The sequence below is a fragment of the Notechis scutatus genome, chromosome Z (assembly GCF_049901735.1).
Source record: "Notechis scutatus isolate UNSWTSFEM ecotype Mainland chromosome Z, rNotScu1.2, whole genome shotgun sequence".
Classification (NCBI taxonomy): domain Eukaryota; kingdom Metazoa; phylum Chordata; class Lepidosauria; order Squamata; family Elapidae; genus Notechis; species Notechis scutatus.
Genome location: NC_142025.1, coordinates 74,384,892 through 74,402,551, shown reverse-complemented (window position 1 = coordinate 74,402,551; position 17,660 = coordinate 74,384,892). Strand labels below are relative to the sequence as shown.

General features: G+C 37.0%; 1 protein-coding gene across 2 annotated transcripts in view; it reads right to left on the bottom strand.

Moving 5' to 3' along the window:
• CNTNAP2 (contactin associated protein 2) overlaps window positions 1-17,660 on the bottom strand; it is a 1,285,310-nt gene that overhangs the window by 573,126 nt on the left and 694,524 nt on the right. For both annotated transcript variants that reach the window (XM_087946425.1, XM_087946426.1), the window contains 2 exons: window positions 13,405-13,548; window positions 9,718-9,982 (listed from right to left, as the gene is read on the bottom strand). In XM_087946425.1, coding sequence (XP_087802551.1) covers window positions 9,718-9,982; window positions 13,405-13,548 — 409 coding nt within the window. The remainder of the gene's footprint in view (window positions 1-9,717; window positions 9,983-13,404; window positions 13,549-17,660) is intronic.

The following is a 17,660-nucleotide window of genomic DNA, read 5'->3' as shown; positions in this document are numbered from 1 at the left end:
ACAAATTTCCACTGACAGTATTCCACTGACAATATCTTCCACTGAAAGATATTATTATAATACAATTCTAGAGTAATTATCTTGCTCTATTATACAATGAAATTAGAAATATAGAATAAAATTGTCTAAAATAATAAGCAATGGTTGGGCTTACACATAATGTAAGATATAATGTAACCAGTATTTGTGTTCAGACAATATACTAATCCATAATTATTAATTTATACAGCAGGTTCACATATTATGCTAGCAATTGGGCATTGGAATAAATGCTGTTTTATCAAACTAAGTTTTTGCTTGTGCATTTTTCATTATTATCTCCAGTGTGATTGCCAACATTTGAAAAGGTTTGTGCTTCCTTTTTAAAAATTAATTATAGCATGTTTTGTCTAACTTGCTGCTAACTGCAATTACCAATGTCTGTAATAAGGTGGCTTCAATGAATAAGTTATGAAGTTAGTTTTTTCCCCAAACCTTTAGTGAAATTAACAATAATATGTGGTTTAGTATGACACTAAATTATACTTAATAAAAATAAAAAGAGAAAAAAGTCTATATCTTAGGGCCACAATGGAAAAAGAGTAGTGAGAAATCATGTCTATCACTGAAACCATGTCTATCATGACTCACTGAAATTCAGTCCTGTCAAATAAACTTGAAACTGATCCATCCTTGACCAGTGGCATTAATTTCAAAATGTAAATATACCTATGATTTTAAGGACCAAACTGTTGCATTAGTATTATGTTACAGACATGCAATATAATTATGAAGAAAGAAAATATTGCCTGATTCTGTGCAGCATGGTTCAAACAAGTCATTGATTAATGATTTATGCTTGGCATTCAATTTAATAAACTAGATTTAATAAACATTTACTTTGCCAGATTAAGTTGCTTTGTATACCTATTAACTATTTTTTGCACTCTATCTGCTTTTATAGAGCTTTCATTTTGAACTTATATATCTTTTGCAGTATCTTTATCCTTAGTTGATCAGAATTGTAGAGAGAACTAGATAATGCTTTGAGTAATCTTTTCAGAGATAGTTCTTCACCTAAACAGAGAAACAGAATGACCATGGTCAAATTGCTGTTATTTCGCTTTTTAATTATCATTTTATTAAAGAAAAAAGATGTGTAGCAAGATAAATATAGATGTTTTTCCTTTAACAAACAATACTTCAGATGACAACATTTGTGGTTGATTTGGCATTTTTTAACAATAAATCAGAACATTCTTCATGTTAATGAGGAACCTGGATATTCCAAGACTTTGTACTTTACATATATATTGAGAACAAATCTTGGCTTACTGGGAACTGTGTCTGCTGAAGACAGATATCTTCACTTTCTGATAAATTGAGCGTAGTTATTGGAATCATGACAATGTCATTTTAAAATACATTAATGTCTATCTTTGCTGCAATGATATTCTTGTAGTTCTCTGTTAAAATCATCCATATTCCATTACAAAGCCTTGGAATATTCAGGTTCCTCATTAAATAATTGGATGAGTTTAGGTGGTGACAATCCAGAGAATTCAACTGAATCAAATGAATTGGAAAATTGACAGCCATCATTTCAGGAAAAGGTCTAATGTATCTGGAATTGTTTTTTTCTCATCATTTCATTGTGGGAACCAAGATACAATTTTTTGAGAACAGTTGTGCAGGATTCTCAAAGATTGGTTGGATGAAATTATATATTAACCCACTGGTTGAGTCTTACCTTCAGGTAATTCTAGTTGATCATTTTGATTTTTTTGAATGTTGTCTTCTCCAGTTTCCAAGAAGAACTAAGAATATTCCTTCCTTATTCCTTATCAGCACACATTGTTGCTTTGGATAGGTTGGACTATTTTTTTCCTTTTGCATGAAGATAGATGCAAAGAATGAATTAACCACTTCTATTTTCTCCTGTTCCCTGTCCTCTACATGTTATCTTCTTCTATTAGTGGACTGAACATTTCCTTGACTTTTTTCTTTTTATTTACATGTAGAATGAATTTTTTTATACCCTATGACTATCATTAAGTGTTGTACCTTATGATTCTTGACTCTTGACAAATGTATCTTTTTTTATATGTATACTGAGAGCATTTGCACCAAGACAAATTCCTTGTGTGTCCAATCACACTTGGTCAATAAAGAATTCTATTCTATTTTAAACATTTCTTATTATTATTGACATTTGTTGCAAGTCTTAGTTCATCCTGGGCCTTAGTTTTTCTAACCCTCATTCTTGTAGATTTGAGCTATTTGTTGGTATAGGACTGCCTGAAGATTTTATTCTGCTAGTTGTTTCCAACTATAGGGGGCAGCATTCCTCTCTGTTTCAAGGCCATTAACCAGGGCTGTCCAAAGACATTTCTGCATTCATATGGCCAGCCGGATGACATGGAACCCTATTTCCTCCCCACCCAAGTGGTACCTGTTTATCTACTCACATTTACTGCTAGGTAGGCAGGAGGTAGGTGAAGATGGGTGCCTACCCTGTTATGCAATAGTTGGGTATGCCAACTATTGCATAACAGGGGTAGGCACCCATCCAGCCGACAACCCCAGCATCTTAACTACTGAGTAATGACACTGCCCTATTTACTGGAGTGTTGTTTCATTTTTATTTGTTTCCTATTTATTAACTAACCATATCCCTGAGTTATATGCTCCTCTTGAGGGCAAGAACCAATCCTATATTTGAAAAAAATCAGATCAATATTTTCATTTCAAGACAACAAACTAATCAGTCAAAACTCAATAGCAAAAGTTATTTCAGATTCTTCCTATATTGTTAATTATAGTCCATTAACTTCAATGGGGGACTTCCAGTTTGAGCTTCTTCAGCGACAGGCTGAAACCTCGTCTCTGCGAGGCTTTGATCCATGCTCACCGCTGGAGCGCCCCGAGCCAGCTGGTTTCGGGGCTAAGCCACCCCGTAGAGGTGGTGAAGAAGGGGGAGAAAGCCTGCAGGGTTGAGGAGAGCCGCATCTCTCCTCCCCAGCTGGCCATTACTCCCTTTCTCAAAGGCGGTTCTTTCAGTGGTCAGAAATGTTCACCACAAAGAAAAACTCAACCGGAAAAGAATGTGCAGGAGGAAGATAAGAAGAGAAAGTTTTGGTTGACCGGGTCAAACAGCAAAAGCAACAAAAAGATACCCTGGAATTGAAACTATTAAAAAAAAAAACAATAACATTGTTCCCTAAGAAGGTATTTAAGCTGCGAAGGAGAGAGAAAAGGGAAAAGATTTGGGGTTTTTTTCTCCTTTTCCTATACTGACAGCTAAGAGACTTAAGCAAGAAATTGGAAAAAAATCCACTTTGACATTAATAGGCATTTAATGCTGAAAATAAAAAGTCAAAGGGATCATAAAGATTTCTGGATAATCAAAAGCTTTTGAAAACAGGAAAGGAGAGAAAAAGAATAAAAGGGCAGGATCTGGAAGGGAGGAGACTGCCTGGAATGAAAAAGAACTTACAGCAAAATCTCAACAAGACTTCCAAAAGATACATTTTAACTGAAACATCGCAACAAAAACCCCAGGAAGAGAAAGTGAAAAAAGAAATAAGAAGAAATAACTTGGGACTATTTGGATTACTTGATGATCTCTGAATTCTATTAGTTTTTACTGCATGAGAGAATATCAATCTAATAAAGAATATCAATAATAGTACATCTATTAATGTAATAGTATACATGAAGGCTGTATTCACATTTATGCCAAGATATAACAGTCATAATTTACTTAATTTACATTATTTACTTCACCATCAACACATTTTGATTGTTCTATTTAATTTCTATTTGCAAATAATAGAAATAATAATATTTATAATAGAAATATAATAGAAATAATAATATTTTGACTGCATTTTGTTTTTAAAAATATTATATAATATTTTTTGAATTGGCTATGAGATAATAGATAATACAAGAACTCTTTTTAATGAATATTGACTATGTTATAGATATACATAAAAACAGTTTAAATTGTTCTGAGAGATAACTGGATAAAACTCTGCAGATGTCAGATATAAAACATCACACTAAGAATTTGATTATGTATTTCTGCATTCTAAGAAACAAAAATATATACCATTAAAAATGGGGGCTTTAAAGATTTCAAATCAAAACCTAGTACTAGTGGCATTAGCTCACTGTTTTCTTTTGTCCTCTATAGATAGACATTCACATTGCAGAACACCTCAGAGAAATATCCAGTGCATTTTGTCTATTTATTGTCTATTTACCAATAATCTTGTCATATTAAAATAAACTACACATTTATGGAAGCTATTTCAAAAATAAGACACTTTAGTTTCTTTGCATATACATAAAATTAATGAGTAAATTTCCTCAAGACAGTATCAATTGTGTAAATCTGCTTTAGAAAACTCAAGCTTTTTGCCTCTCCTCCCCATGAATCCATGCACCGTTTCAGCAACATTTGAATTGAAATCGTAAAATGTGCAAATACTCTTACAAAAGGGAATTGCTATCTTTTTGAAGATCTAAATAATGTTAGAGAAGCTTAGCTTTCCCCCCCCAGGCCTATTGTGGCTCCTAGTTCTGTAAACTGCATAGAAAACAAACATAATGCTTCAGAAAGGGGATGCTCTTTCAAGAAAGAGTGGGATAAAAGTTCACTTTTACTCGATTAATGTCAACAGAAAATGCCAAGCTGCCAAAGGACACATTATAAAGCTACACAGTTACAGAGACTGGCAGGCAAAAATCCATGGCCAAATTGCTCTGCCAGAACAATAGCTGTGTTTCATCCTGAATGATGAATTCCATTTTCAAGTTCTAAACTATTTTCCTATGGGAAAAATTACCAAAGGCTATTTTTGAATATCTAAAGAAGGATATTCATGAGGATCAACATGGGGTATTACCTAAAAGATAATGTTAGAAATACACTGAATATCCTGTAATATTTGGAGCAACATAATGAAGAACAAGCCACACTGATTTTTCTTGATGCAGATAAAGCCTTGATCATTTAACTGAGCTTTCTTGTTCAAGATATTAGAAGACATGAGTTTTGGAGATAACTTCATAAAATTGATAAGATCTAGTTATACTTCACAGAAAGATTAAATAATTATTTTGGAATTAGGAGGATACAATCTGATATTTGGAAGACAATGGTAGGATGAAATCAAGGTTAATGTGGATTTTAAAAAGAATTATGTGAGATTTGCCAAACAGATAGTCCTTGAATTATAACCACAATTGGCTCCAGAATTTTGGTCAGATATCATGATGGTCATCAAGTGAATGCTCACATTATCACCTTGCTCAATAACTTCAATCCCAGGTCTCCCCATTGTTTTTTGTCTATTTAATGAGCAAAGGCAAAAGTTATGCAACATAACTGATTTTTAGATATCCAAAATTTATGGTTGGAGAAATCTGTTTTTTCTCCACTTTATATAGGAATCAAATAGTGGGTGTTAAACAGCTAAATTCCCATGTCAAACAATTGTTTTCAAATAGAAGGTTTTTGCAGCTAGAAGTATGCTGAACCTTAACAAGAACCTGAAAGAGCCCATGAGAAACACGAAGTAGATGATTGTGCTGGTCTGCTAACATTTGTTTAAATGTGTTAATAATAGCTACTTTGGTGGAGCTGTAAATAGCTTTTGATTCTGCATGTTTTGCTATTTCACATTGGGACCCTGCCAAGGGTGGGATTCAAATTTTTTAATAACCGGTTCTGTGGGCATGGCTTAGTTGGTGGGCATGGCTTGGTGGTCATGTGACTGGGTGGACATGGCTTGATGGTCATGTCATTGGCTGGGCATGGCCAACTCAATATCACTCACATTGAGGCACGCATCTCCTTGCCTGGCCTCTCGTGGGGATGCTTGCAACAGTCATAAGTGTGAAAAATGGTCATAAGTTACTTTTTTCAGTGCCATTGTAATTTTGAATGATCACTCCACACAAGCAAAGTACCAACAAAGGAGGGGAAAAAAACTCCGGAGACGTTCCTGAGACAGGAAGTCTAGTCCGGTCAAGAATGTAATAAGGGTTAATGGAGAGGCAGTTTCTGTAAGCAACACCAGAATGATTCCTTCCTATCTTCCTTAAAGGGTTAGGCCAGTAATTTCTTCTAACAACCAGTGCTCCGAACTGCTTAGAATGTTAATACCTGGTTCTAGCGAATAGGTGCAAACTGGTAGAATCCCACCCCTGGACCCTGGCAGAGGTGGTAGGGTCGAATTATAGGCCTGGTATCAGAAGACCATAAAATGAATTGTTGCTCATCATCTAGAACTGGTTCATTTTAAAGCAACAGACTTTTCTTGTTGGGTCAATATTTTTAGTTATTTTCAAAACATCTAAATTGTTATGCTAATGCTATTAGAGGCCCATATCAATAATATGCCAAAAGCATCAATTGAATTTGGTACAGTCAAGTCCACAACAATGAGGCCATCATTACAATTGTCTGGCATGTAACTATCTCAACAGAAGTATCAAAACATTAATGTCACAATGAAAAAATTCAAAACTGCCCATTTTCTTTGCCTCTAGTATACTCTTGATATACAGTCTTTCGTTCTCCCATCCCCTTTTTATATGCACAGTTACAGATACAACAAATGTCAAAAATGATCAAGGATTCAGTGTTATAGCCTTAACTATTATTTTGACTTTTTTGCTCATTCTTATGTGGAAAACCATGCATAATATACCATTTTCCTATTAAGCATCATTGTTGCCTTTGGGATACAGTTAAAGAATCACTATTCGTTTCTTCTATTTGCTGATCTATTTCTTCTTTTTGATTGTAGTGAAAATGGCATTGATTGTTATCCTTGCCTCTGTTTCTTCTACTCTCTTTTGATATCTTCCCTAATATCAACATTTAAAATTCAAGTTCCTTAAGATGTGTCCTGATTGGACTTCCGGTTGTTCTTCTGCCGCGTCACAGTGGAATCCACAATTGTGCGTGGTTTCACTCTGTGCTCACTTGTTGGAGGGTCCCGATTGGTATCAGAACCACCCTGGTGAAGAAAGGGGAACCACTTGGAGGGTTGAAGGGAGCTGCATCTCCCCTCCCTGACAAGATAAACCCCCTCCGATGACAAGTTGCAGCACTGGTCCAAAATGGCCACATGAAGACGGGAGGCAGTCCGGGAAACTAAGACTGTGCTGGAGCGGTAAAGTTGTGAGTCGTGTGTGAACCAGGCAGTGCACATGGACATTAAGTTACCCCGGAATTAAGAAATAAAGAACTATTTTTGATGAAAGTGTTTAAAAGTGGCGACCAGAGAGAGTGAGAAGAAAATTTGAACTTATGAAATTGGTTTTGAGCATTGAAATGAATTAATTTGGAGGTGGAAAATTTAGAGGAAAATATTTGTTTACAAAAGGATTGGAAATTAAGCTGGATAATTGTTGGACTTTTGGCACTAAATAGGCATAAGTAAATGCTAGAATTGAACTTGTTAAAAAGAAGTAATAGCTAATAACTGGAATTAGCAAAATTAATAAAAGTTTAAAAAGGGAAAAGGGAAAAGAAAGGGTGGAACATGGAAACAGAACTGAGAGCACCACCTAAGGGTACAAGAAAAATTTCAGTGACTCTTTGAAAACTGCTTGGTCTTTCTAAAATTGGAATTTAAAAAGAAATAAGAGGAACTCCACTATAATAAAATAAAAACCCTGAAAAGTTAAATACTAGAATACTACAAAGGAAAAAGATATGTGAAGAAATTGCCTTGGATTATTTGGTGATTTTGGAAAAAAGTTAGAAAAGAAATTAACAGAAGGAACCTGGAAACAAAGACTTATGGACATTGATTGTTGAAATTAAATATAAAAGACACTGGTTGAAATAAACTACTGAACATTTGGACTGGATATAATTATTAAAGAAGGGGGGAGAAAAAGCATACAAAATGGGAAAATTATGTGTGGAAATGAGACTGGAATTACAATATAAAATAGAAATGATGAAAGAAAACATGGAAATGTACAGTATTATTCTACAAAAATTAGAAATTACAATTCATATTGAAGAACAACAAAGAGAACCAGAGGGGGAGGAGTTAAACAATGAGGAAACCAGCTTTAAAGAACAAGTGGAACAATGAATATTAAAAACGGCGGGGGGGGGGAATTAAAGTTAAAAATTTGAGGTTTGATGTGATAATTAAAGGGGGAATTGTTTGGAAAACTAAACAAAGGAAAAGGAAACAGCAGAAGAGGGAATTACAGATGAAAGATTGAGAGAGTGAGGGGGACAAAATAAACAAGGACCAGAAAATGAAGGGAGGCAGAAAGCAAAGAAGAATGAAAAGAAATTATATAGTCTGGAGGGTGAGAGACAAAGGGGTAGAAGAAGAATAGGGAGGGAGATTCTGCAAAGTAATTTGCTGCATTATATAAGAATAAGGATTTAAAAATAGATAAGACTGGAACTGATATTTTTTCTTCTTTTTTTAAGGATTATTGTTAATAGATTTTATTGAAATAGATATGGAAATGGGAATTTATTATAAGAATATTAACTGATATTTAATAAAGCAATGAATAAAATTAAAATGAATTATGAGAATTATAATGAAAAGTTTAATATCAGTTTCTACAATTAATTGAATAGATTAATATTTTTGAAATATATAGATGATTTATAAGGTAATTGAAAAAAAGAATACCATGCGGAATCTGACTTAAAATATATATGCATATGTGATATGTAGTAATTAGGAGAATATTGTTAGCAATGTAGAATGTGGTAATTAAAAAATGACTATACTATGGTAAATTTTTACAATGAATTAAAGGGAATAAATTGAAGGAATGTATAAGGTAAATAGGTGGCAAATTCTAATTGAAATAAAGGGGAATTTTTTTTTGAATTATTAGAATAAGGATAAAATTTATTGAATAATGAATGGAATAACAATATGTGATAAAATTGTAAATGTGACAGATAAAAGCAATATGTGTAATGAATATGAAATGAAATAAGAATCTTAGATAATATTATAAAATAAGATATGAGAATATTTTAAGAAAAATGAAATAAGTTAAGATATGAACAGGGATTGGACAAAATAAGTGTAATGAATTTAATATGTGAGATATTTAAAGGAAAATAGAATATGTATTAATGTGATATGAAATTGAATAAGAAAGATGAATATGTAAGATGAATATGTAAGATGATCATGTTTGTATTGAAATGTTAAAACTTGGAACCACACTGTTTGCCAAAAGAGATGTTTTTTAAAATATAAAAATAAAAAAAATATTTTTTAAAAAAAGATTTGTCCTGATTTAAGTTTATTCATGTCACTCTTTAAAAATGTTGCTATACATTGATTATAATATTTATTAGTGACATATCCTCCATTGTGTTTGGAAGAATAATTTCTTTCCTCACCCCACAACATATCATTTATCCCAAAGTGATTGAATTCAGCTCCATTATGAATTTTAACACTATACTCCAGACAGATAAACTTTCAACTATTTATACTTAAATATAACTACGGCAATTCAATAAGTAAGAAATTCCTTTACAAAAAATAAGGTATAACTTCTATTTTTTCATCAAATCTAAAACAAAAATTTTTTGGTAACCAAGTAACTTCTATCAAGTAGGAAAGTTCAAAATCACATGAAGAAATACTTTATAATACACACACACACACACACACACACACACACACACACACACACACGAGTTGCTATGCTCACCTGAAGATATGTTGATTTTATTCTTCTTCACTCCAGTGACATTGATACGGACATTAATTTTTCCCTCAGTCAAGTCAATCTGTATGCTTCCCAATCCTTCAGCAAAATTGCTGAATAACAAAACTCCATTTGGATTCCATGTTCGAAATTGAAAACTGACTGAGAATAATTCACGATTTGGATGGCCAGGCACTTCCAGGAAACTAGTAGCATTGAAAAATACTGGCACTGTATGAGGCTCCACACAGGAAAAGCTTAAATTCCCCTATGTAAAAACAAAATGAAAAACATATAATAATGTCCACATAGCTTCGCTAATAAAATAATTGTATTGACCCAGTGAAATATAGACATTTAAAACATATTAATTTATAGAAAAATATGTAATAATTAAATAATAGTGACGTATTATTCTTCTAAATCGTTTAGACAATCCTTGGAATTAATAAATATTCTGAAATATCCAGGTATACTATTGTACCTGGAAAGCAGAAAGGAAACACAGATGTAATAAATATATAATATTGTTCTTAGATATTTAAAAAAAATTAAAAACACCTGCAACAACCTTGTTCGGGTTATTTTTAATTTGTAATACAACTGTGGAGACAGAGGCTGAGAGAGCATTATTGCCCTGACAGTCTATAGTGTGTCAAAATTAATATTTAAAAACATCTGGCTATTAGACTAACATTTATGCTTTTCTGATTTAAAAAAACAAATAAAAATAGATTAAAGGCCAAGTATAAGGTAGCTTTTCTTTTAAATTTCTAAAGGGATATATTACTGAAGCCATTTTTTTACATGAATCCAATTTCCCAGAGCAATAATAACAATAAAGTGAATATGAAGAAAAGAAATGAAAATCTATGCTGATTTAATTAGTACAAAATTGATCTTGTTTTCCTACTAGTAAGGCAATAGAGATAACTCAGCTTGAAATAAATGCCATTTTTACAGCCACAATTTCTGTTGGAAAATCAAGTAAGTCCTCCAAAATAATATGTTGTTGATGCACTAATGCATTTCTACACTACATATACAAATCTTGCAACAGTGTTAGAAATACAGTATAAAACATCAATAATACAGAACAATATTGCATTCTGTATCAGTTCCTTGGATCGCTCCCTCTGCTGAAGAATGCAATTACTTATTCAAAGGTTTTGTTATTCAAGGGACAATTTGGAAATCAGCTGTTAAATGTCATAAAACCTGATGATTAGTGTATAAAGGTTATTTAGTCACTCTACAATATGTTCCTCAGCCACTTTAGGCATCTTTGAAGATATCTGAAAAGCAGTTGTGTAAAGTAATTCTTAGAGCAAAACACAAGAAGAGTAGGGAATCTTTAAATAAGAAAAATATGAAGATACACGAAGTAAAAAGTGGGAAATAATCATGAATCCAAAGATTAAATATTTAAATGCGGGTGTAAAAATAAAAGGACTTTTTTTAAAAAAAAACAACCTGTAACATAATAATAGTAGGATTAGAGACTTTTTTTTAAATGGAGAGCCTGAGATTGTGAGAATCTATACTGCTCAAATAACCTAGAGACCAGTGGTGGCTCACCTTTTTGGGCTCCTGTGCCAAAAATTGCATGCTTGCGCTCGCATACCAGCACCCAGAAGGCAATACATGCCCCCCCACACCCCCTGCGCATGCGCGCGCAATGCCCCTTCTCCCCACCACCCCCTTACTGCACAGTGCGCCTCCCAGCTGATTTTCAGCCTGTTTGAGGCCTTTTTGGCCTCCCAGAGGCTCAAGGGAACCCTCTGCAGCCTTTGGAGGCCGAAAAATGGGCCTGTTTCATCACTTCCGGTATTTCCGGAAATACAGGAAGTGATGAAACAGGCCTCTTTTTCGGCCTCCAAAGGCTGCAGAGGCTTCCCTCGAGTCTCTGGGAAGATTAAAAAGGCCCCAAATGGGCCAAAAAATCAGCTGGGAGGCATGCGCATGTGCAGTGTAGGTAAGTGTGGCTGGGGATTGTGTGCCCACACAAATGGCTCTGCATGCCATGCGAGGCACGCATGCCATAGGTTCGCCATCACGGCTATAGAATCTCAAAAGCCTATGAAGAACCTCAAAAGTCTCAAAGTCGTATGGAAAAAAATGGATGTATTTTTTTAAAATGATGATTTCTGATAAGAACTACAGTACAAAAAAACAAAAACCAATAATAGCTAGACCAAAGAGATAGCAGTGTTCCAGTATTTGAGGGGCTGCCACTATGATGAAGAGGACAAACTATATTCCGAAACACTAGAAAGCAAGACAAGAACCAATGGATGAAACTAATCAAGGAGACATGCAACCTACAACTAAGAGAGATTTCTTAACAGTAAGGATGATCAATTAGTTGCTAAGTTGTTGCTAAAAAATTACATTTTTAATTTTTCAGAAAGAATGTTACAAACAATGAAGTGTTCAAATCAGCTATTATCACACATGTAAACTTTGAACTATTTATTTCATGCACTCATTATGCAAATTTGTTAATCCAATATAAGTGGATTACCCAATCCAAAGAGTGCAGCATAGATTTATAAGATAATGTTTAATGGTCTTTGGCAAACATATCATAATACTCTTCCAATTATCTTGCTGTTCAGAAAAAAACTAGTATATCACCCATAAATATCAATACATTAATAAAAATGCATCCATCAAAGGGCATACAAAAAAATAGCCACCCAAGACCTATTAAGTATCTAAAGTTAGCCTAGTTTAGCAGGATAGCCTGAGGAATACATGATATGTTATTTTGAATGATATAGTTGCCTAAAAATAGTTTTGAAATTACTTATGGTAAGAGCAACAGTGGAGATTAAAAACAATATATATATTTTAAAAAACTAGCCTCAGTGACACAAATAAACTTGTTTTAAGGTGCTTATGTGAATTATTTAAATTTTGTTAAAGAACTAGCTGATAACCCAGTGTTGCCTGGGTATTTATTTATCCCAATCCTGTATTTGTAAGTCAGAACTCATGCTATTGTACTGTCTCTCATGCAGCATCACAATTCTTCTATTCCTGCACAAGAGAGAGCTCCCTTGTGGAGTACTGTGAAGCCGTTACCAGAGCAAGTCCACTGTGCTGTACAGTAGAAGCCATTTTAAGGCAAAACCCCACCAAGGGATGTTTGGGGTGTCTTATTTTCACAGTATTTGTTTCCAGAGGGTAAGTCATCTGTGTACCAAATTTGGTTGAAATTGCTTGAGGCATTCCAGAGTTATGCTGGAACACCACACACACACACACACACACACACACACACACACACACACACACACACACACACTTATATATATATAGATATAGATATAGATATTTTCAAAATTGCAATCTGGTTTATGAGTTTCGACACAAATGACTGTAAACAACAAGTAAGGATCATTGTACAATGCTTTTCTTTTTTTCACCTCTTGAAATCCCAAATATAGCTTTTTTAACTGATAATATTTGAAGCTTAACAGCTTTCATTTGGATTATCAAATAGACATTCACTACATGATGGGAAAAAATTCCAAAGATCCATTTAAAAATTGTTCTTAATGCAGTTTGTTCACACAAATGCTAAAATGTGTATCTAGATATGTAGTGTAAAAATGGATTTCAAATATATATGAATAATATGCAAACTGCCATTTTTTCCTTTAGATGACAAAGCAATGTACTGACCCCAGTAGAAGGTTCCAGCTTCTTCCTTCTGGCCATATCTGTGATATTGTTGGTATTGTAGATTATGCTTTCCATGCAGCCTTTGAAATTCTTTCTGCTGTTTGAACTGGGCTTCCCAGAAAAAGGCATGCCTCCAAATGTTATCTTTGAAAAGAAATGTGAAACATTTTATAAGAATGGCAAGCTGCCCAATCTCTCCCATATTTTGTGTGTAAATAAGTGAGTTAAGCTCAGCTCCTGAATCAACATTAATATACTTGCACAATTTACATCACAAGATGAAGCAGTTTGCCATTGTTTCTTTAAGGAGATATGATGTGATATAATATTATACAATCAGCAAGGTAAAGCTAGATGCTATTGTTTGCAACCTCTGCAGTTTTATTTCATGTTATGTATTATTGATCATTCAAGGTAACTCATTTTCTCAATAAAAGTACATATTGATGGTTTCTGTTGGTTCTTGCAGATAGGTCTTCACTAGAATGATCAACAATACATGAGTTATCTTTCTGTCAATCGCATGAATTCCCAGATTCTGTGGAAATTTTAATTTTAAGGCACCAAGTATTATACTTCAAGCTGACACTGTGTTTCTCATATAATAAGGCTGGGTCTTATTTTTTTTGAGACCCGAAAAAATGGCTAGGATGTCTTTTGGGGGTGAATTAATTTCTCCCCCTGTGCACTCTTGCCTAGAGCACCCCGCAGGCAGCCACGCCTCACTACCAGCCACTCCTAACGGCCGATCATGGTGGAGCGTGGAGGGCTCCCTATCCCCACCAAGCGCCTTTGCTGCAGACCTGGGTTAGCGGGCAGGCGGCATCAGCGTGGATGTCTGCCAGCAAGGTTTCAAATGCTTCTCGGGCCTCCATAGCTTCTACAGTTCGCACTGGCGCCTCTTGCCAGCGCCGTCTCCAACAACAGCATTTGAGTCGCTCCCGCTTTTCCTGCTGTCCCCGCAACAGGGAAAAAAAACATTTTGAGGTACCTGGGAGTGCTGCGCATTGCGCTTTCGTTTAATCCCAAGCGGCTGGTTGGGCATGAGAACAGCTGAGTGAGCATCTCTACTGCTGCTACCCTTGGTACTCCAGCCTCGGGCTCTGCAAGTTTCCAAAAGTCCCGGTGCATGCCCATTCCTGCATTCCAAGTGCGCCCAGGCCGAGCTGCAGCTGTCCCTCTCACCAGCGCTGTCTCCAACAACAGCAGCGGCAGGAACTGTGGAAGCATTTCAGCCACTTCTTGGGTGGTGGAGCCGCTTCTGTAACTTCCACGTAAGCTACGGAGGCCTGAGAAGTGGCTGAAACGCTGCTGGCAGACATCCACGCCAATGCTGCCCACCCGCTGACCTGGGTCTGCAGCAAAGGTGCTTGGTGGGGGTAGGGAGCCCCCCGCTCTGCCATGATTGGCTGTTAGAAGCAGCTGGTGGCGAGGCATGGCTGCCCGCGGGGTGCTTCTAACACCAAGTCCCCCCTGCCCTTCCCTCCCATTTTGCATGTTTTAAAATAGGCCTAAATTTAATTTCATTTTATGCCTAGAAAACATGCTGGAATTCCTATTGGGGGGGCATATTGTTGGAGAAACACAGTAATAACTTAGACTGTGATGTTCCTTTTATAAATTTTGAATGGAATACAGTCCACAGAATATTTCCTGTCTTATCTTTCCTTTTGAAGCATCTCCCGATATGTTTCCCCTAAACAAGAAGGTTGGATTGGGATACTCAGAGCATTACATGAAACATAACATCTGAAATGCAATGGCTTTCCTGGCACAAGGCAATGCGTATTAGCATGTATCCATTTCACAGAGAAAGTAATTAATTGCACAATCAAAACAGTTTAAAATGGGCTCGCCAACTCCCCTTAATGTAGAAAATAGGAACTCATTTAATTTAAGAACCCAGGAAATGAATGAAAAATGCAAAAAAATTTACTTATAGCACCTTAAGAAACAGACGTGAAGATGAACCTGTCCTTGAGTCCTGCAACATTTGTGGCATGCTTTGCTTTTCCTAGAAACCATACAGTTCCAAAAACTGCAAACTTGTGACAAGATTTCAACAATGAGAACTACATCAATGGTTTAGTTTGTTCTTCATAAGAGAGGAAAATTTGTAAAAATAAATGGAAGTATCTGCTACAACTGTGGACTTTATTACAACCCTATGTAATAAATATAATTAACTACTGAGACAATGAAACTGGCATCCAAAAGCAAAATATACAAGAATAGCTTTGGCATCATTGCAGATAGATTTTAGTGGAACTACAGTATTGAATCTTGAAAAGTAGAGGAAATGCAGTTCTCCACTAAAGGAAAAGTAGTATAAAGAATGGAAACAAATATGAACTGATCAGACATATTAGTTTAAAGCAGTTTGGCAAACCTTTTCAGCACCGAGTGCCGAAATGGGAGTGCACGTGCAAGTGTACATGCACTCATGTACTGGAAACCAAAAGAACAGATGATCTTTCAGTTTCCAGTGCGCCTAGTCTTCCGGTTTCTAGTGTGCCTGATTTTCCGGTTTCTGGTGCACATGCGTGCACAAAGACCAGCTGGCCAGCGTGCATGCACCGGCTCTGCCCTGGTCTTTTGGGGGTCCTCGCACCTCCCTGCCCATCCCCCTGGTCCCCGTCGGAATGGCAGGAGATCCCCACTGATGACCCAGTTCCACAGCCCTGGACAGGGAGAGAAAGTTGGGAAGGGAATGTCATCTTCCTCAGCTGGAAAGCTTTAGCTCCTTCCTGGCCTCAGATGGGGCGTAGGTGTTTCTGGGGCTTGGGTTGGGGAATCAGCAGGTGGGAGAGCTTCACCCCAACTATGGCCAGGATGAAGTGCCCCTCTCCAGCCCACCACCAAGAACAAGCCAGTGGAAAGTCCCCCTTACTTCTGCCAAGAGAGCATGATTGCTTCCCGGCTAGCACACCTCTTCCCCTGGCATTGGACAGACGTTCCTCCCACATGGAGTCAGCTCCTGTGCAGCCCCGCCTTCCCAGAAGAGCAGCAGTGACAGCCACAACAGGAGCAAGAACTGCTGCCACAAGAAACAGGAGTGAGAACTGCTGCCACCCTTTCACCCCTGGTGGCAGCAGGACCAGCGGGTGGGGAAGTTGACCTGTTCAGCCAGCAAATGCTGCTCTGCCTGCTGCTCCTGCTGCTGCCGGGGGTGAAAATGTGGCAGAGGTTCTTTCTCCTGTTTCTCTCCCTGTGCCTACCACTGCTGCTCTTTTGGGGAGGTGGGGCTACACATGTGCACTACTGCCACCTCCTCAGCCCCAGCAGCAGCGGTTCTCACTCCTGTCTCTCGCTCTGTGCCTGCTGCTGCTGCTCTTTTGGGGAGGCGGGCTGTGCATGTGAACCACTGCCACCCTCTCACCCCCAGCGGTAGCAGGAGCAGCGGGCTGGGCAGCGTTTGCTGGCCGGGCAGTCAACTGCCCCATGTCTGAGCTGGCCAATATGTCAGAACCTGGAAGAGCAAGGGGAGCAGAGCTGCTGGCCAGAATGGGTGGGCCGGGGCTTTCCTTCCTCCCTGCCCTAGTGGGCATCTTGCATGGGCCCAGCCCTCCAGCCCATGGCACAGATGTGCATCCGCGGTCCAGAGTGCCTGGCTGGCAGGTTTGCTGGGAAGATGATCTTCTGGTTTCTGGCATGGATGCACACTTGCCAGCGAGTCTTCATGCACACATGCACTCCAGAAACCAAAAGACCAGGCAGCCGATGTGGATGCATACTCTGGGAACTGGAAGATTATCTTCCCAGCATGCACATGCACACTGGGCGGCTGCTCTTCTGGTTTTTGGTATGCATGCGCATGTGAAGTCCAGCTGGCTGGCATAGCAGAACCCAGAAGAGTAATGGGCAATGGCAAGCATGCCTGGGAGAGATGGCTCTGCATGCCACTTCTGGCACACATGCCATAGGTTCACCATCACTGATTTAGAGTTTAGTACCTGTCAGAATACATAGTTGTGATATGACAGAAATACTGCCGAAACATAGCTAAACCACAGATCATTCTTCCATTTTTTGCTAATTGAAGTAAGAGATGAATGAAATTCCCTATTCACAACTCATCAAGTAATAGGGCACTGAGATATGCTGGAACCCAACAATTGGTATCAGAAATGCCAGCATATGAAACAAAACAAAACAAAATGAAAATAACATAACATAACATATAACATAACATAACATAACATATAACATATAACATAACATAACAGGTAAGTGAAGAATGCTAGCAACAATCAAAG